The following is a 20731-nucleotide window of genomic DNA, read 5'->3' on the forward strand; positions in this document are numbered from 1 at the left end:
TCCCTTGCAAAGCTCTCCAGCAGAGCATCCCTAATGTTGTGGGCTTGTAAGTGCTGGTGCCACACAAAAAGCATCCATGATGGTGCTGAATAAAAGCACTCAGTAAACTCTGTAAAGTGGTTGGCGTTAGGAAGGGATCCAGTTGTAGAAACCATGGCAAAATAGACATGGAGCCTCAGCTCCTGTCAAACTACCCAACCCATGCCATCATGAAAAATAGACGTTAAATGATGATGATGATGATGATGGAGGAGTGGATATGTGTTTTAAAGTCTCCCTGTCTTGACATCGTATGACAGTTGCAAACGAGTGTGACAGTCATACATGCTGTGTTGTTCCTTTCTAACATTTTGAAAAAATATACATGGCAATGGGAAAATATCACTTGGCTTGGAAACAGGTGAGGGTTAGCATAAAGAAGGGCATATGATCATAGAAAATCTGTCTTGATAAACTTTAGGTGACCCGTGCAAACACGGAAATGTGGATATTAAAATGATGAAGATGGAAAAGAGAGAGGAAGAAGATATTTTTCAGACAGTTTATCTAAGATTACATCGTCCGACATGTCTTTTTTCCCTTTTAAGATGGATTATGGTTTGAGAAACATTTGATTGCTATTTCTATCTGTAAAAGCTGGTTAAGATCAAGCAAATGACAAGCAAGTCTGTAGTAATGAGTGGAATATTTGCTGTAGCCTATCTTTTACACCAAGACAAATCATGATAACACTTCCAATCAGTAATGATCAGAAGCCATGAGAGCCACTGCCTGGCACTGCATCAGGGCATTTACTATTATTAAGTGAGAGAACAGTGCATGTCATCAAAGTGACAATGGGGTACAAATATATGAAGCCCAATATACCCATCCGATAAGGGTACAACACACGCGCATGACATGGCAATCTCATATCAACAGTGCATGACCTTGCAGGTAGGGCCCAGTTAGAATTTTCTGTAGGTTGAGTAACCCATCCCACTCAAAAGGTCCCCAAATAAGGGTTGTTTAAGGATGTTGAATGAAATACCCAGGCTACCACAGGTGAATTAAATCCCAAAGAATTCCTCTCAACACATGGCTCTGATCACTTCTACTTGTGATCAGAGATGCACATATCGTCAGCCACCAAGGGACAGGGTCAACTGGTTATGGTCAAACAACTGACAAGCAAATCCGTGGTATTGAGCAGAATATTTGCTGTAGTCCATCTTTTATACCAAGACAAAACAATGTACATGATAACACTTCCAATCAGTTAAGATCAGAAGCCATGAGAGCCACTGCCTGGTACTGCATTGTTATTATTATTATTATTATTATTATCATCATCATCATCATCATTATTGTGTTTAGAACATGGACTAACACAAAATTACGAAGGAAGATTTTAATTTAGATCATTTGAAACATGAAGTCTCTATCACGGAACCAGGAGCAGTTTCAGGAGGCTTATTATGAAAAGGTTTTATGCACAAAACTGAAAATAGAAAGGTTACTTGCTATATTTATCATTAAAATGGTTTATGCTAACAATATCTATGCAGTAACCTATTGGTTAAAACAGATCCAACAGAGGTTATCATCATCTGCCATAAATACAAAGTCTGACTTTTTGTGCACTTTTAGTTAGACTCAGTAATTGAAATTAGCCATGATATGAAGCTGATCTAAACACTTTTGGAAGGGTAAAATCAATACAAATTTAACCACTGTGGCATATAGTAATCTGCAAAGAAAGGAAAAGCCATTAGAATGTAAAAGTTAGTATTTATTTTGCTGTATGGAAGAAAAGTTCCCTTAATGTGGCTGTTGTGAAAAATGTGAGTGGACTTCTTTTCAATGTTTGCTTTCACAACAAGCACAGGCATGGCTGTGTGGTAAGAAGTTTGTTTTGCAACTACAAAGTTTCAGGTTCTGTCCCACTGCTGGGTGTCTTGGGCAAACGTCTTCTACTGCAGATTCAGGATGACCAATTCTTTGTGAATGGACTTGGTAAATGGAAACTGAAAGAAGCCCATTAGGTGTGTGTGTGTGTGTGCACATATAGTATGTTTCTATGTATGTTCCTGTCTACTTGTTTTGACATCGTATGATAGTTGTATGTGAGTGCCACTGTCAGATAAGTGGTGTTGTTTGCTTTCGATATTCACAAAGACACATCTGGCCATGGGGAAAATATTACCTTTCTTGAACAGAGGTGAGAGTGTTAGTGACAGGAAAGGCATCTGGCCATTGAAAATCTTCCAGATGGCCCACACATGTATGGAAAAATGGACACTAAACAATGGTGATGATGATGGTGGTGATAATAATGATGATGGTGATGATAATGATGATGGTGATGGTAGTGATAATGATGATGATGGTGGTAGTGGTGATGGTGATGGTGGTGATGCCTATTTACTGTGTGTTTTGATTGATTCTTTGAAGTAGGAACGCCTTTCTTTTTTTGCAACTTTGATCGTATGGTCTTGCATAACGATAATCATAGGTTGATTATGGTCATGAGTTATCGACCTTCCATCTGGAATACAAAGATGCCCTTTATGTGCCTTTTTTCTTTATTCTTTTTTTTTTTTTGGTCAACTTGTTAGAAAAAGCAGTCAAATTACTCTGAAAACAAAAACCTTACTATTCAAACAAAAAAACATGATGTGGTAAGAAGTTTGCTTCCCAACCACATGGTTCTGGGTTCAGTCCCACTGTGTGGCACCCTGGCCACGTGTCTTCTACTATAGCCTCAGGCTGACCAAAGCCTTGTGAGTGGACAGAAACCGAACGAAGCCCATCGTATATATATATGTGTGTGTGTGTGTGTGTGTGTGTGTGTGTGTGTGTGTGTGTGTGTGTGTGTGTGTGTGTGTATGTGTTTGTGTGTGTCTACTATTACTGCTTTGACAACCAGTGTCGGTATGTTTACATCTCTATAACTTAGCAGTTCTGCAAATGGAAACCAATAGAATAAAGATGAGGCTTAAGAAAAATTAAAAAGAACTGGGGTCTATTAATTCCCCTAAAATTCCTTGAGGCAGTGCTCCAGCATGGCCGCAGTCTAATGACAGAAACAAATAAAAGGTAAAGATGGTCATGATTAGAATGCTTCCATCATAATCTGCTTGTTCAGCACTGAATGACCCAGGGCTAAACAGCAACAGTGATTATCATCAGTTGTTCATCTCAAAACAATCTCAGATGTCTGACTCTTAGATTTTAGCTTCATCAAAAGTTTTCTTCACAGCTCTGAAAATTACACAACACAGAGACAAGTGAACAAGCTGACTTCAATGTGGTTACTCAACCTGCTAAAAATAGTAGTCAAATTTCTCTTGCAGTCACATCAATACAATTATCATCATAATTATTATTTTAACACATTAAGGCACCAAGCTGGCAGAAACGTTAGCACACCGGGTGAAATGCTTAGCAGTATTTCATCTGTCTTTACATTCTGAGTTCAAATTCTGCTGATGTCGACTTTGCCTGTTATCCTTTTGGGGTTGATAAATTAAGTACCAGTTGCATACTGGGGTCAATCTAATTGACAGGCCTCCTCCCTCAAAATTTGGGGCCTTGTGCCTAGAGTAGAAAAGAATTATTATTTTGACACCCACTTTTCCATGCTTGCATGGCTCAGATGAAATTTGTTGAAGTTGATTTTCTATGGCTGGATACCCTTCCTGTAGCTAACACTCACTTGTTTCCAAGCAAACTAACACTTTCCCACGACTGAACATGTTTCCATAGGAGATTGGAGACAAAAAACACAACTGATATAGTGGAGCTCAAGAATATGCAAACACCAACACCACACACACAAATACATACACACACGTTTGCATGTGTGTGTGTGTGTAAGTATGTATGTACACACATATACATATAAATGAAGGGTTTTCCGTTTCCCTTTATCAAATCCACTGAAAAAGATTGGCCCCAGTGCTATAGTAGAAGACACTTGCTCAAGATGCCATGCTGTGGAAGTGAACCTAAAACTACATAGCTAAGAAGCAAGCAAGCTTCTTAACAGAAATAGCCATTTCTGTACCTTTGCAATGAAAACACTATATCAAGTTTAACTCCTTGAGGCTTGAATGTAGTCAAGCAGGGTCAAAGACAACCTATTTGTGTATGTCGGTATTGCGTATCAAATCCAATATAACAAGTCATAAATTATTAAATCGCAGTTGAGTTGCAGATATCCAGAGACAAACCCCAGATAACATGAGAAATCTAATCACTGACACCGACTAAGCTATAATTACAAGCACAATAAATGCAGGATATATCATATATATATGAGCGAACCTGTACATAATCAATAAACTTACAAGAAATAGCAGCCAAATCTATATTGTGTAACAGCTTACCATCTGGTAAAAACAAAGGACACATCTGATAATGTTCTCCCACACACATTTAAAACGACTGGATGAATGCAGTTGAAATGTTTTTGATCAGGAGTTTACCAAATCAGGGTTTACTTGTGCCTCACATGATGACAATGACAATGACTACCACCATTACCGCCACTACTACTACTACTACTACTACTACTACCACTACTACTACTACTATACTACTACTACTACTAATAATAATAATAATAATAATAATAATAATAAAATAATAATAATAATAATAATAATAATAATAATAATAAAATGATAATAATAATAATAATAATAATAATATAATAATAATAAAATGATAATAATAATAATAATAGTAATAGTAATAATAATAATAATAATAATAATAATAATAGTAATAATAATAATAATAATAATAATAATAATAAAATGATAATAATAATAATAATAGTAATAGTAATAATAATAATAATAATAATAATAATAATAATAGTAATAATAATAATAATAATAATAATAATAATAATAATAATAATAATAAATGATAATAATAATAATAATAATAATAATAAAATGATAATAATAATAATAGTAATAGTAATAATAATAATAATAATAATAATAATAATAATAGTAATAATAATAATAATAATAATAATAATAATAAAATGATAATAATAATAATAATAGTAATAGTAATAATAATAATAATAACAATAATGATGGTTTCAAATTTTGGCTCAAGGCAACCAGTTTCAGAGCAGAGGGTAGATTGATTACATTGATTCCCAGTGCTTAACTGGTACGTATTTTATTGACCCTGAAAGGATGAAAGGCAAAGTCAACCTCGGCAGAATTTGAACTCAGAATGTAACGGCAGATGAAATACTGCTAAGCATTTCACCTGGTGTGCTAACAATTCTGCCAGCTCACCACCTTAGTAATAATAATAATAATAATAATAATAATAATAATAACAATAATAATAATAATAATAATAATAATAATAATAATAATCCTTTCTACTATTGACACAAGGCCTGAATTTTTAAGGGTTGGGTCAGACGATGACATTGGCCCCAGTGCTCAGGCAGTATTTATTTTATCCTGAAAGGATGAAAGGCAAAGTTGATCCTGGTAGAATTTGAACTCAGAATGTATGGATGCATGAAACACTGCTCAGTCTTTTTTCTGGTGTGCTAACAATTCTACCACCTCAATAATAATGATAATAATGATGATGATGGTGATGGTGATGATGATGATAATAATAAATGCCCTGATGCAGTACCAGGCAGTGGCTCTCATGGCTTCTGATCTTAAATGATTGTACATAATTTTGTCTTTGTATAAAAGATAGGCTACAGTAAATATTCTGCTCAATACCACAGATCTGCTTGTCAGTTTCTTGACCATAACTAGTTGAGCATGTCCCTTAGTAGCTGATGATATGTGCATCTCTGATCACGAGCAGAAGTAGTGGGGGAGCATCATAGCCATGTGTTGAGAGGGATTCTTTGGGGTTTGAATAATTCACCTCTGGAAACATGGGTGGTTCATTCAACATCCTTAAACAACCCTTATTCAGGGACCTTTTGAGTGGGATGGGCTACTCAACCTGAAGAAAATTCTAACTGGGCCCCACCTGCACTGTTTATCTTGGTATGAGATCACCATGTTGTGCACATATGGTTATGATGCATGTGCCTGGTGTACCCTTATCAGACAAGTAGAGATGACAGGTATACTGGGCTTCTTATATTTGTACCCCAGCATCTCTTTGACAGCATGTGCTGCTCTCTCACTCAATAATAATAATGATATCATCAACAATAATGACAATGCAGTAAGACCGTTCAGAGAGCAAAATACTTTTGTATGCTAAATTACAAAGGCAGATATATATATATATATATATATATATTATATATATATATATATACACACACATACATACATATATATCTTACTAAGATTTCTTATAAAGATTTCTGTCAATATTTTGATAACAACATTTCTGGCCACTAGTTATATATATATAAAAGACAAATTGACTGAAGAACATCAGTAATGGAAACAGAAGTTTTGTTCTTGAAACAAGGGATGAAGAAGGAAGGAAAAAAAAAGAAGAAAAAAAGAAGAAAAAAAAAAGAAGAAGAAAAGAAAATAAAAAGAAAGAAAAAAAACAGAAAAACAAAATCAACATTATAAATAATTTGAATTTTCTTAATACTTTTCATTTACCTTAGTGTATATGTGCAGTGACAGTGAGTGGTGGTTTGGAGCTAGTATCTACTTTCAGACAATATTTGTTTAACAATATTTGCTAACACACAACACAAAGAAAACAAATTCTTTTTTATATCGTCCATTAATTACTGTTTCCCACCAACAAGCTACCATTAAGAAGGAGGAGGAGATTTTTATTTCATTAAAAATTGCTATCTGTTGCATGGATGATTGATTGAACAGTCTCTTATCTCTTCATCACAACTATTACCACTCCGACACCCCCACCACGACCACCTCCACCGTCGTGGTTGCTGCTGTCAGAAATTCTTCTACATTTATTTGTCTATGTGCTGCAAAAAAGTCTACAAGCTGTTCTTCAAACTTGCTACTTTCTTCTTCATTTATTTTCTTTTATTCTTTTAGTGGTTTCAGTCACTGGACTGTGGCCATGCTGGGGCACTTCCTTTAAGAGATTTTGCTGATTACATCAACTCTGGTACAACTTTGGTAGTTATTTTACCAATCTCATAATGTTGAATGTCAAAGTTGAACTGAGAATTTGAGGTAGAGAATCTGTCAGTGCACACACATACATGCACACACACACACACACACACGCACATGCACACACACACACACACACACACACACACACGCACATGCACACACACACACACACGCACATGCATATGAGTGACAGCACTAATTCTCCATATTCTATGGAGTGCGGCAGCTTCTGTTTAATTTGTGTCATTTGTTAACTGATCAACATATATTTGGAGGGTAACCAATGGGAATTAGATCATGTTGGGCAGTCACGGACTCATATTTCCTTATTTTCCCACAATGTCCTGCAAAACAAACTCTTCTTTCTTTTATGGGATCCAATACTTTAGGAACCTTATGGTACAATCTTTTTCAGGTAGCCATATATGCAGGAAGGAAATTTGAAATTTGCTTAGGGGACACAAACCCATTCTTTTATTCTTTCATTCTTTTATTTGTTTCAGTCATTTGACTGCAGCCATGCTGGAGCACCGCCTTTAGTCGAGCAAATCAACCCCAAGACTTATTCTTTGTAAGCTTAGTACTTATTTTATCGGTCTCTCTTGCCGAACTGCTAAGTTAATGGGGTCTTAAACACACCAGCATCGGTTTTCAAGCGATGTTGGAGAGGGACAAACACATATGTGTATATATATATATACGATGGGCATCTTTCAGTTTCTGTCAACCAAATCCGCTCACGAGGCTTTGGTCAACCTGAGGCTATAGTAGAAGACATTTACCCAAGGTGCCATGCAGTGGGAGTGAACCCACAACCATGTGATTGGTAAGCAAGCTACTTACCACACAGCCACTCCAGCACCATGTCTAAAATTTTTAAAAGGTTGATTTTCTTTTCTATTGTGATATCAAAACAAATATGGGAATAATAACAATAATTATTATATTTGTACATCGATCAAGTCAGATAAATACAATAATGGAAAAAATAATGTTTCTATATGAATGTAAAAGTGTTTCTATGCTCATTCATTTTGGTAATGAAATTTCTCAGGAGGGTGTTCGAAGCATTTTCATTGTCCCCACCCAAAATTTCAGGGAGTGTGCTTGCATTCCCTGTGCCCCCTGTTTCTGAGTCAAAGCAAGTAGTGTGTCTTTTCTGGGACACGTTCAAAATGGCACCAAACATGTCCATGTACGGGCCCTCCAACAAAGCTAAGTCTTTTGGTTGGGGTCAAAAGAGAAAGAACCATGGAGATGCACAATTTCAACCCCTGCACGAAAGGGGTTCCTTTTAAGATTCTCTGACAGCTTAAATATCTATGAGATTATGCTGAAAATTCTAAGGGCTAACCAAACTTTGCTGAATAAGGGTCATGTAAGTTTGAACAGACTCAACCTCATGAGGATGATGATGATGATGGCGATGACTATAATGATGATGATCATGATAATGACTGATATTAATGATAACTGATTATGATGATGACAATGATTATGATGATCATGACAAAGATGATGATGATGATGACACTGATAATAATGATTATGAGGATTATCGTTATTATTATTATGAGAATAATGATAAGGATGCTGTTGCTGCTGCTGCTGCTGATGATGATGAGTGATAGCTGATCAAAGGAAGTTGTGGAGTGTTTCATGAAAAACGGCACCAGCCAGGCTGCAATTCCTTCAGAACACTGTGTAAGACGTGCTTCCATCCACAGCTGTTATTCAACAATTAGATTAGAGTTGTAAATCTGATTGTATTCTACATGACCAGCTTCTACATGACTAGCTTCACAGATCCATTATTAATTTGTGATTTCAAATTAAAAAGAAACATCTATTTATTCTAAATTTTATATTATGTATTTGTGAACCAAAAGAATTCATGGTTATATGTCTCTGATGGGCCGATTGTGAGTTCACTTCATTTCCAAAGACAAAAATTACGGGGAAGGGTGTATTTAGCTTGAGTAAATTATACAATATATTTATTTAATGTACCAGTTTACAGATATATATATATTATATATATATATATATATGTATGCATAAAAAATATATATAAAAATACAAAATGGGACAAGAACGCAAAACATTCAATTAGACGACACAAAAAAAACAGACGGGTCATTCAAAGCCTCTAATCTTCAGTCAAGAACTGGATCATCCTCGCAATTTCGGCTGATCTTATATATATATATATATATATATATATAGGCCTATAAAAGGCTTCCCCATAGTTTCTGTCCTTATAATTACACTCAAAATGCATTGGTCAACTTGAGGCTAGGATTAAAGTTATTTGTTCTATCATGCACACTTCTAAAGCACACAGGTGTGCTTGCATCATTAAGTCAAAATTATGTTTCTTTGATTCGTAAGATTTTAAAACTTCAGAAAAAAATTTATAAGAATATGATGGCACTGAGACCAGATCAAGTGACCAGAATTAGCGGCAAGTCAGAAAAACTGCTTAGTAGCATTCATATTTTTGAGAGTTCAAATTTCACTGTAATTGACGTTGCCTTTCACTTTTTCCAGGGTCAGCAAAATAAACACCATTTGAATACAGGGGTCAATGTAATTAACTATCGTTCTTCCTTAGCAGCATTTCTTCTGGTTCCTTACTTTCTGGTTTCAAATCCCAACAAGCTCAATATCTCTCATTGTGACATTTAAAAATAGTAATTTTCTAATTTATAGATCAGTGACTAGTTGTCACTTTGAAAACTATATATTTTGAACGGGAATTTGGCAGCGCCCCCTCTAGCCGAACAATTATTCTGTGCTGATGAAGAGAAATAACCTGGAAATCGCGATACACAGATATTGTTCTGAGCTGAGTGGGGGTGCTAGATTCCCTTGTTCAAAAATATAAGGACAGAGATCGTGTCGTACAGCCAGCTGGAGACGATGTCTACTGGGGCTAAATTACAGCAACATTCATCCTAAACCAGGACTGCCATGATATGTTGGCAATCTTTACTTCAAAGTATTGTTACTGAATATCTCTCATTGTGAAATCTAAAAATAGTAATTTTCTAAGCTCAATTTTGTTTTCCATCTTTTAGGGGTGTATAAAATAATTACCAGTTGAGCACTAGGGTCAATGTAATGGACTTATCACCAACCCACCACTGAAATTGCTGGCCCTGTGCCCAAATGTGAAACAGTTACTGTCATCATCGACTCCTTCCTGATATTAGACAATGCTGTTGCTATACAAAATGTCTTCAACAGAAGAATGGGTGATAGAAAATTGCCATACATCATAATGATTTATTTGGTTTTGGTAAAGTGCAAATCATCTCAAAGTAGTAGTGAGAATAATCCAATTCCAATGACAAAAAAGTCTGTGTAAATAGAAGAAAGTAAAATGAAGTTGGAAGTAGACAGAGAACTTCTTAGGAGGATGGATTTAATTTGTTAAATCAAATATTAAACGACACCAGAGATTTCTCTTTCTTAATGTCAAAATTAGTTTGAGAAAGAAATGGAAAAGGTCTGGTAGACTTTCAGGAGACAAACTTAATCTGTTGTTCATAACAGTGGAGTCTATTTTGTAGGAAATATTCAGTCTTTAGACCAAGGTAAAATAGCTCAATACGCTGATACATTGCTGTTTCCTGCAGCATCAATCAAAGAATTATAGCTTCTCCTTCCCTAATTTTTCAGAAATCCTGGGAGTCCAGTAGAAAAATTCAAGGATGCTGTCCTTCTTCTAAGATGCCATTGTTGCTGCCACCACCACTACCAACATTGTCATCAAGGTTTTAACACCTGCATTTCGTTGCTTGCATAGATCAGATTACATTCAGTTGAGGCAGAATTTTCTATGACTGGATGCTCTTCCTGTTGCCAATCTTCCCTTGTTTTCCTAATCTGTCAAACAGTGAACAGTCTGCACATACTGTTGTAGGGCATTGCAAACAAATGACAAGGTTTCTATGAATGGAAACTTTTGTGTGCTTTGAAATTATATTTCCAATCATAAAAACCACTTTGAATATTATTTTAGCAAGTTCTTTGGTGCCATAAGCCATTTACCATTTCCATGGTGTCTCCTCCTCTACTCTAGATGCTCTAAGCACAATGCTTATTTTGATTAATGGTTAATCCAGCACTGACAAACACACAACATCACAACTCCTAGTTGTGGCTGGTGCCAGTGATATGTGAAAGGGACCCACTATACTCTAGAAGTGATTGGCATCAGGAAGGGCAACCAGCTGTAGAAATCTTGCCAGATCAGATTGGAGCCTGGTGCAGCCTTCTGGCTTGCCAGTCCTCAGTCAAACCATCCAAACCATGCCAACATGGAAAGTGGATGCTAAATAATGATGTAAGTATTGGCTAACTCACAGCTATAGTACAGAACCTAGCTGCCAGCATCCACCTTGTAGGAGTAAACTCTGAACCGTGAAGTTTCAAAGTGAACATCTTAACCACACAGCCAATGGAAGGAGCCTCCACGAAGTTACTCAACATGCTAGAATTAGAAGCCAAATCTTCTTCAGAATCTATGCATAAAGAAAGGAGGACAGATTGGTGAATGCGGCCATAGAGGTACTGAATGAAGATAGAGAGAAAAGACTGGATGGTCATAACTGGAATGATCTGTTCAACCAGGACTGACTTGAAGCTTAACAGCTCTAGAAACATAACGAGCAAAATACTAAAGTTGTTATGATCCACTGTTGAAGGGAATTACGTAATAAAGCCACGAGACGAATCTAAGTGTGCTTAATATGTTTTTAATGTAAAAACGAGTGAAATTTTCTTGTTCTTTATTTTTCTTTCTGGAAAGTACCATAAGAGTAAACTACTTCATATACTTACACAGACACATGCACACATCATATAACTACACAGACATATGCAGATATATATACACACATACATACATTCATACGGATAGATATACTATGTATACACACATATACATGCGCGCGTGTGTGTGTGTGTGTATGTATCTTATACTTAAACAAGAATATTATTAACAATGACATCTAAGCTTCAGCAAGTTAAGCCATCATTGGACTGAACATAAAAACATTAATGAATACGTATATACATACATACACACATACATATGTGTGTATATGTATGTATGCATTTATATATATATATATATATATATATATAAATACATGTATGTATGTATGTATGTATGTATATATATATATATATATTATATATATATATATATATATATATATATAATATATACATACATACATACATACATACATACATGTATATATATATATATATATATATATATATATATATATAATATATACATACATACATACATACATACATGTATTTATAATATATATATATATATATATATATATATATATATATATAATGTATGAATATACATATGAAGTAAAATTTCCTTTGGTGAAAATAATAGAAAAGAACAATAAATTGTATATCTGAAATATTTAGTATAAAAATGTATTTTTGTGTGTTTTATTTGCTGTTAAAATGAGAAAGCTTAATTTAATGGAAGAGTGGGAATATCCAGTAGGATGAGAGGCCATTAATACATCAATACAGAGGAGTTATAGCTGGGTAATTGGTTGTAATAAACAGAAAACAGGATGGTAAATTTCACAAAAAGAAAGTGAATAAAATAAATAAGCAAAAATAAAACAAAACAGGGATTACTATATGTAGCTTAGTGAAGACTATAAGGAGAGAAAGATATATTATTACAAGTGGTTGGAGCTAAGTGTAGGTAGTAGCATTGAAGTAGAATTAGTTAGGCAAAGAAACCGCAATGATGTTGGTTATTGTTGAAGATGAAAAGAATCGACGTGAGTGAAGTGAATAAGGGAATATAAACAAAATGGAAAGATTGTGTTTTTTTTTGTAAAATTGTATTCGCTTTTATTTTTACTTTATTTATTTTTTTTCTTTCTTTCTGTTTTATTATACTGGTAGCTTTGATCGTAGGCCTGCTTGATCAGAATTGAATGTGGTCTAAACAACAACAGCAACTGTAGTGTAGGCATGAAATACGTAACGGATGATATGTTGAAAATAATTGAAAGCAAACATGGGGGAGTTTTATATATATATATATATATATATATATGTATGTATGTATATATATATGCATATATATAGCTCTGGTGAGGCAAACAGGAAAAATAGAACTCAAAACATGAGTGTGTATGTATGAATATGTATCTATATATATCATCATCATCATTGCTAGCATGGGTTGGACGATTTGACTGAGGACTGCAACCAGATGGCTGCAACAGGCTCCAATCTCATCTGGCAGAGTTTCTACAGATGGATGCCCTTCCTAATGCCAACCACTCCAAGAGTGTAGTGGGTGCTTTTATGTGCCACTGGTACGAGGGCCAGTCAGGCGATACTGGCAACGACCATGCTCAAATGGTGCTTTTAACATGCCACATGCACAGGAGCCAGTCCAGCGGCACTGGCAATGACTTCACTCAAATGTTTTTTCACATACCACCGGCATGGAAGCCAGTTTGCTGTTCTGGTAACGATCATGCTCAGATGGTGCTATATATATACATATATACATATATCATCATCATCATCATCATCGTTTAACATCTCTTTTCCATGCTGGCATAGGTTGGACACTTTGACTGAGGTCTGGAGAGCCAGCGGCCACACCAGGCTCCAATCTGATCTGGCAGTATTTCTACAACTGGATGCCCTTCCTAACACCAACCACTCCGAGAGTGTAGTGGGTACCTTTTATGTGCCACCAGCACAGGAGCCAGTCAGGTAGGTCTGGCATCGATCATGTTCGGATAGTGCTTTCCACATGCTACTGGCATGGGGGCCAGTCAGTGAGTACTGGCACTGGCCATGTTTGGGTGGTGCTTTTTATGTCCCACAGGCACAGAAGCAACAGAGTGACTCAAGGCCCAAAAATTGTGTGCATTGGCATTTATCAAAATTATACATACAAACATATATACATATACACACACATATATATATATATATATATAATTATGTGAGGTACATAGCTAAATGGTTTGAGTGCTGAGCTGATAGTATTTAGGCCATGAGTTTGATTCCTGAGAATCAGACAGTGCATTATGTCCTTCACTTCCCGTTGTTCCAACATTCTACTCAGCTGAGGGTGTGTAGCTGATGTTAACATTGTGATCAGATAGGGATAAATTCTAGTTTAATTAATGAGCCTGCAGGCTGAATACACCTGAACTCTCTCACTTGTACAGAACAAAATACAGGTTGCTTGTCTTGTCAGATGTTGCTGAGCTCTCGCAGCCCATGCCAGTATAGAAGGTGGATGCATATTGGTGAGGATAAAAGGAGAAAGTAGAAATTCCATACAATGCCTGAACAATGGATGCCCAAGAGGTGTCGCAGGATCAGAGGCAGGCTGACAGAAAACGTAGACTTTGTATGCTGGCAGATGCACAGTAATAGTTAGTGCCAGCGTAAATACAAACGAAAGAATCTCTTTTAAAAGCTCAGAAATCTTATTAGAATAGTTGTTAGTGTTTGTTACTTAGGCTATCTGATTAATTAAAAGTGGAGGTGGGTGTAGCAAATGAGTAGTTACTGGGGGTAAGGACAGGCTGGAGAGAGTTCAGGGAGCTATTACCTGTGCTGGTTATGAAAGGTTTCCTCTTGGGGTAAAGGAACCACAACTGTATGACACTTATGTATGAAATATGATGCTGCATGGTTAGGAAAGTTTGGCTTCAAATGGAGAGGATTTTCAGACTTTAAACAGAAATGAAGTAGAGACACTTTACTGGATGTTTGTGAGCCTGAATGATGATGTACAAATGTTTTGAGAGAAAGATTGGATATACGAAGTGGTATCAAATAGTTTCCAGACTAGTTCTGTAGCACACCAACAAATGGCAGCACGTGGTTGTGCGTGCAGTGAGAGCTAGCAGTGACCATCATGAGGCATTGTACCAAGTGACAACACTGTGTTTATTTCGCAAGATGGGAATTTTGTGTTTTTGTGATCATGTGTGTCTGCTGTAGTCTGTGATTTTGTCATGGATAGGAACAAAGAGCCAACGTGAGATTTTGTGTTAAACTTGGGAAGTCTGCTACAGAGACATTGAGCATCCTTTGGCAAGCTTACAGTGATGAGGCAATGGGCTGTGCACAATGTTTTGAGTGGGACTGGCACGTGAAAAGCAGAAGAACATCCCTGGAAGATGATGAACAATCAAGAAGACTTGCCATGAACATCATCCTATGAAAATGTGCATCAAGAATTGATCCCCCAGGACCAGATCGTCAACCAAGAGTTCTACTGTGATGTTTTGAAACATCTGAAGGAGGACATTCGGTGAAAGGGATCAGATCTGTAGAGTGTGGAGAATTAGATTCTTCACGATGACAAAGCGCCCTGTCACTGACCTCTCCTACTTTTGAGTTTCTTGCCAAAAACAACATGGTATCACTTTCACACCTACCCTATTTTACTAGAATGACCATCTGCAGACCTCCATCTCTTGTCCAAGATGAAAACACAACTCAAATGTCTCTGCTTTAACGCTGTTGTCATTATCCAGAGCAAATCGACTCATTTATAGATTCCAAAAGTGGCAGGAATGCTAGGACCAGTGTATTGGTGTGCAAGGTGACAATTTGAAAGTAGATGATGCTAAAACTTTGGTAAATAAGTTATTTTTTTATTAAACATAACTAGTCCGAGAACCATTTGATACCACCTTGTAAGACAAATCAGATGATATGAGCATATAGCCTCTATGGAGGATGACCTGTGTAAAAAAGTGTGAAACACTCAAAATGGGGCAAGTGGGAGTTTTGAAAAGAAAGGTCAAAATGGTAAAGACTACTTTCAAAATATTCGTCTAATGAAAGAGATGACAAAGGTAACATGCAGTGCTGGACAAAACTTATTCACCTGCACAAGCTTGGTGACGCATATGTTAAAATGAAGGTTGTGATGGAGACTGAGTGGTATATTTGGATCTCTTGCCTACCGACTTTCTCTCTTTGATGTTATATTGCTGGTGTTAGGAAGGGCATCCAGCTGTAGAAACCTTGCCAGATCAGATTGGAGCTTGGTGAAGTCCTCAGTCAAACCATCCAACCCACGCCAGCATGGAAAGTGGATGTTAAATGATGATGATGCTGATGATGATGATCATCATCATCTCTCAATAACTCTCTTCAGGGAAAGGTGGTTTTATGCCAGATGTTGATAGGCTAAAGTAAGATACAGGGCAACACAAGTGTTTTGCTATAGAAGAGATATATGGTTATCCCACTTTGTACAGAGGAAGGTAGAAGTAGTTGAGAGGAAACAAAAGAAAATAGTGAGAAAACTTAATATATATTCTTCATCACAAATATATATTCACACACACACACACAGAGTGATTTTATCTCTTCAGAATCTTCAGTAACAACTATTTTGGGTTAGGTAACAAAATTATTCAATATACAAAATTTAAAGAATATAAAACTTTTAGATGTGAAGGAGCCTCCATTTCCACAAATGTTCTTGTCGATATTGCAAATATGGTTTCATATAAAGTTTTCATTACATAAAATATGTAATAAGTGGAACACAATCTCACAAAGTCTTAGAATGGCATTGTAAATAAATTGGCATCAACACAATTATAGTGTAGGTATGTTTTCAGAATTGATATTTATATGGAAAAAGTTTTATCGAGATGATGCATATATTAAATATAGATAAATGCAACAAACTAAATAGTCTTGATACAATGATATGCAGAATCAATATTATTTGTAATAAAAAAAAAGAAAAAGAAACTTTAAGAATCTTTAGTGGGAAGTAATTGAATATAAGCAGCAAAATATATTCAATATACAAACTTTAAAAAATTTTGAAAATTTTTTGGACGTGATGGAGATCTGATTTCACAAATGTATTAGCCAGTGTTGAAGATATATTGTCACATAATGTTTATGGGAAATAGTTAAGAGGAACCTAATGCAATACTCTTAGAAAGGTATTGTAAATAAATATCATTAAACAATCACACACACACATATAGGTAGTCATCATCATTTTGCATTTGTTATCCATAAATTATATTATAAGGAATGCAGTGTTACATAATATAACATACCTGCCAGAGCAAAACGAGCTCGTCAACACAGATTTTTATAAATTTAATTTGATCTTATTTTGCTACGAAATAATATTGAGTTCCTTTATTAGAGTTTTTAGTTCTTACTGCTCCAACAAACAGTCACTTCCTGACATAGGTGTGTGTGTGTGTGTGATATAATGAACTTATTGTATACAATGCTCAGGTGCAGTACAACACATCAGAAAGAATAAAAGAATAAAAGAATAAAAGAATATATATATATATATATATATATATATATATTATATATATATATATATATATATATATATATATATATATATATATGTATGTATATTTATATATATATATATACACACACACATATATATACACATGTATCTACACACAGTCACACATATATATACACATATACCTACACACATACATTCACACACACATATATATATGAGAAGAGAGGGTGAGAACAAATGTTGGAGTAGATAAAATATTATTACTGTAAAACTGGGCTAACATTTATCTGGAATATAAGTTCACATTTGCTTCATGTATTGCTTTGTGCCTCAACAGGACACTTAATTCTGCATGACCCAGTTCACCTAGGTGTTGGATTAGAAATTTGACACACTGTAATATAATGACATCCCGTTCTGAAAGTAATTTGGTCCTCAACAATGAAACATTACTAAACCTGGACTTTAGCACTGAATTTATGAGATCTCTGTGATGATATTTATGATCCTTATTAACACTAAACAAAGCCTTAATGAATGGTTTATGCCTTTCAGCTGTCAAGTTACACATACAATGTGACAGTTGCAACAAGTGCAAGTTATTTTGAAGTTAAGTGAAAGAGAAGAAGGAGAGGGAGTGAGAGGAGAGTAATGGAGAGGGTTGTCATCGTAGAAAGGTTGCATAGAGTTGGAAGAAAGACAGAGGTTATTGGTGCAGAAGATAACAACAGAAATATGATCTTAAACAAAGAGTAATAATTTGTAGGCTGTTTTAGAAGATTTTTGTTTTTATTCTCAAACATTGAAAATTGGTTAATTTTATTGAAAATATTTGGAAAGTATGGTAAGAGTAAGAAGATGGATCATATTCCATGATGAAATCTTGCTTTCCTCTGCTGTGTCTTTTGATCAATAAAATGGGAAACAATTGTATTAAATCCAGTGACAAGAAAGGAGAACTTCTGAGATTTCTAAATTAAGACTGAAAACTTCCAACATTTAATATAACAAGGAATAAAAGAACATCAGAATATACTGTTGCTGCTTATCATTATTATTCAAAATTCTGCCGAGGTCAACTTTGCCATTTGACATTTTTGGGATTAGTTGACAAAATATGTACAAGTTGAAAACTGGGGTCGATGTAGTTGACTTACTCCCTCTCCTGAAGTTGCTAGCCTTGTGCCAAAATTTGAAATCCTTATGATTATTATGAAGGCAGCTAGCAGGCAGGATCATTAGTGCACTGAAAGAAAGGCTGTAAAGCCTTTCTTCTGACTTCAGATTCTGAGTTCAAATTCCATCAAGGGTGACTTTACTTTTCATCCTTTCAGGATCAATAAAATGAGTACCTGTTGAACCCTGGGGTCAATATAATCAACTTACTTGTCTCCCAAAATTGCTGGCCTTGTGACAAAATTTGAAACTATTCTTCTTCCTCTTCTTGTTTTAGCAAATTAAATTGCAAGGAAATAGAGATTAAATTCTGGTTTTAAATTTTGGCACAAGGTCAGCAAGTTTGAGGGAGGGGTTGAGTTGATGTAATCAACTCCCCAGTGCTCAACTGCTACTTGTTTTATCGACTCTAAAAGGATGAAAGGCAAAGTTGACCTCAGCAGAAATTGAACTTAGAATGTTAAGTTGGACAAAATGGCGTGAAGCATTTTGTCCAGCATGTTAATGGTTCTTTCCTACTCTAGGCACAAGGTCTGGAATTTTTCGGGAGTGGGGAGCTGTTGATTAGATTGACCCCAGTACACGACTGGTACTTAATTTACTGAAACTGAAAGGATGAAAGGTAAAGTCAACCTCGGTGGAATTTGAACTCAGAACATAAAGACAAACGAAATACCGCTAAGTATTTCGCCCGGCGTACTAACATTTCTGCCAGCTTGCTGTCTTAAATGAAGATCAAATATTGACAAGAAAACAGACAAACGGATAGTTTTGAATAAAATGTCTCCTTGGTATTCATTCTGTTTGAACTGCATACACACCTCCTTATCAGTCTTGCCACAGAAACAGCAGTGAACAAACAATTGGCCAGTTGGACACCTATAACCAATAATGTATTTGCTCTTCAGTTAAAAGGCTCACTCTACAACAACACAGATTTGGGTTCAGCCCCACTGCATGGCATCTGGTGGTGGGGAGTGTCTTTCTCTTTCATATTGAGCTGGCTAATGCTTTGTGAGTGAATTTGGAAGACAGAAACTGTGAGGAAGCCCACTGTGTGTGTGTGTGAGTATGTATTTTGTTGTATTTTGGGATGGTCAATCTTTTTTTTTTTGCCAAATAAACACAGGCACTATGTGGCTGTTCTACACTCGTTTATTACTGTTCTTATTCTTCTAACTCATGTAAATTGTCCAGAAATCTTTTGTCATACATCTGTGACCCCTTCAGTGACACTTTCCATCCATGTGTGTGCTCTTGCTCTGCTTCGTCCATTCTGTTTTAACACATGGTTCCACATCAAGAATCTTGCAATGCAAATTCATAAATGTATATATATACATATATAAATTAAAGTATACGGTATAATAGACCACGCCAACTGATTTCACACAGGATAGAAGATAACCAGATATTAAATAACAGGGAGATGTTCTAAATATATGTGCAATTTGATGCTGGCAGATACAGAACAAATATAGCAACTCAGCCTGAGGGATTCTTACACATCTATGTGTGTGTGTGTGTGTGTGTGTGTGTGTGTGTATGCATGCATATGTGTGTGCATATGTGTGTCTATTTGTTCCTGCCGTCCAACCACTTGACAGCTGATGCTGGTTTGTCTATCTCTCTTTAACTTAGTGGTTTGGCAAAAGAGACCAATATAATAAGTATCAGAAAAGAAGTACTAGGGTAGGAGTGGATTTGTTTGACTGAAGGCAGTGCTCCAGCATGGCTGTAATTCAATGACTGACACAAAATAAAATGAAATAAAAATTTTTTTCTTATACCAAAGTCCAGAAAAGACTGCAATATGGATGTGGAGACATTCATTATCCCTTTGAAGATGTAGTAATATTCTATCAAAGTCTAACTTCTTTGATATCTTCTAGAATGCAAAATAGGCTTTAAATTTTCAAATAATTCAAAATATCAGAAATTATGGTTTTATTTATTTGAGAAGAGAGGAATTCACCCAACCCTCTCTTTGTTGAAAAGTAGGGGGAAAAAATGGTATAGTTACTAACTGTAGTTGAAAGGTATCTCACTTACCTTACTTTGGAAGGTGAATCTTTGCTGGAAGGACTGA

At 35.6% G+C, this 20731-nt stretch overlaps 1 protein-coding gene across 1 annotated transcript in view; it reads right to left on the bottom strand.

Moving 5' to 3' along the window:
- The window catches only part of LOC115219701 (diacylglycerol kinase zeta-like), a 545273-nt gene that overhangs the window by 212787 nt on the left and 311755 nt on the right, over positions 1–20731 (bottom strand). Inside the window, exon 7 of the mRNA XM_029789877.2 lies at positions 20695–20727. Coding sequence (XP_029645737.1) covers positions 20695–20727 — 33 coding nt within the window. The remainder of the gene's footprint in view (positions 1–20694; positions 20728–20731) is intronic.

Source organism: Octopus sinensis, linkage group LG15 (genome assembly GCF_006345805.1).
Source record: "Octopus sinensis linkage group LG15, ASM634580v1, whole genome shotgun sequence".
NCBI classification, from domain to species: Eukaryota; Metazoa; Mollusca; class Cephalopoda; order Octopoda; family Octopodidae; genus Octopus; species Octopus sinensis.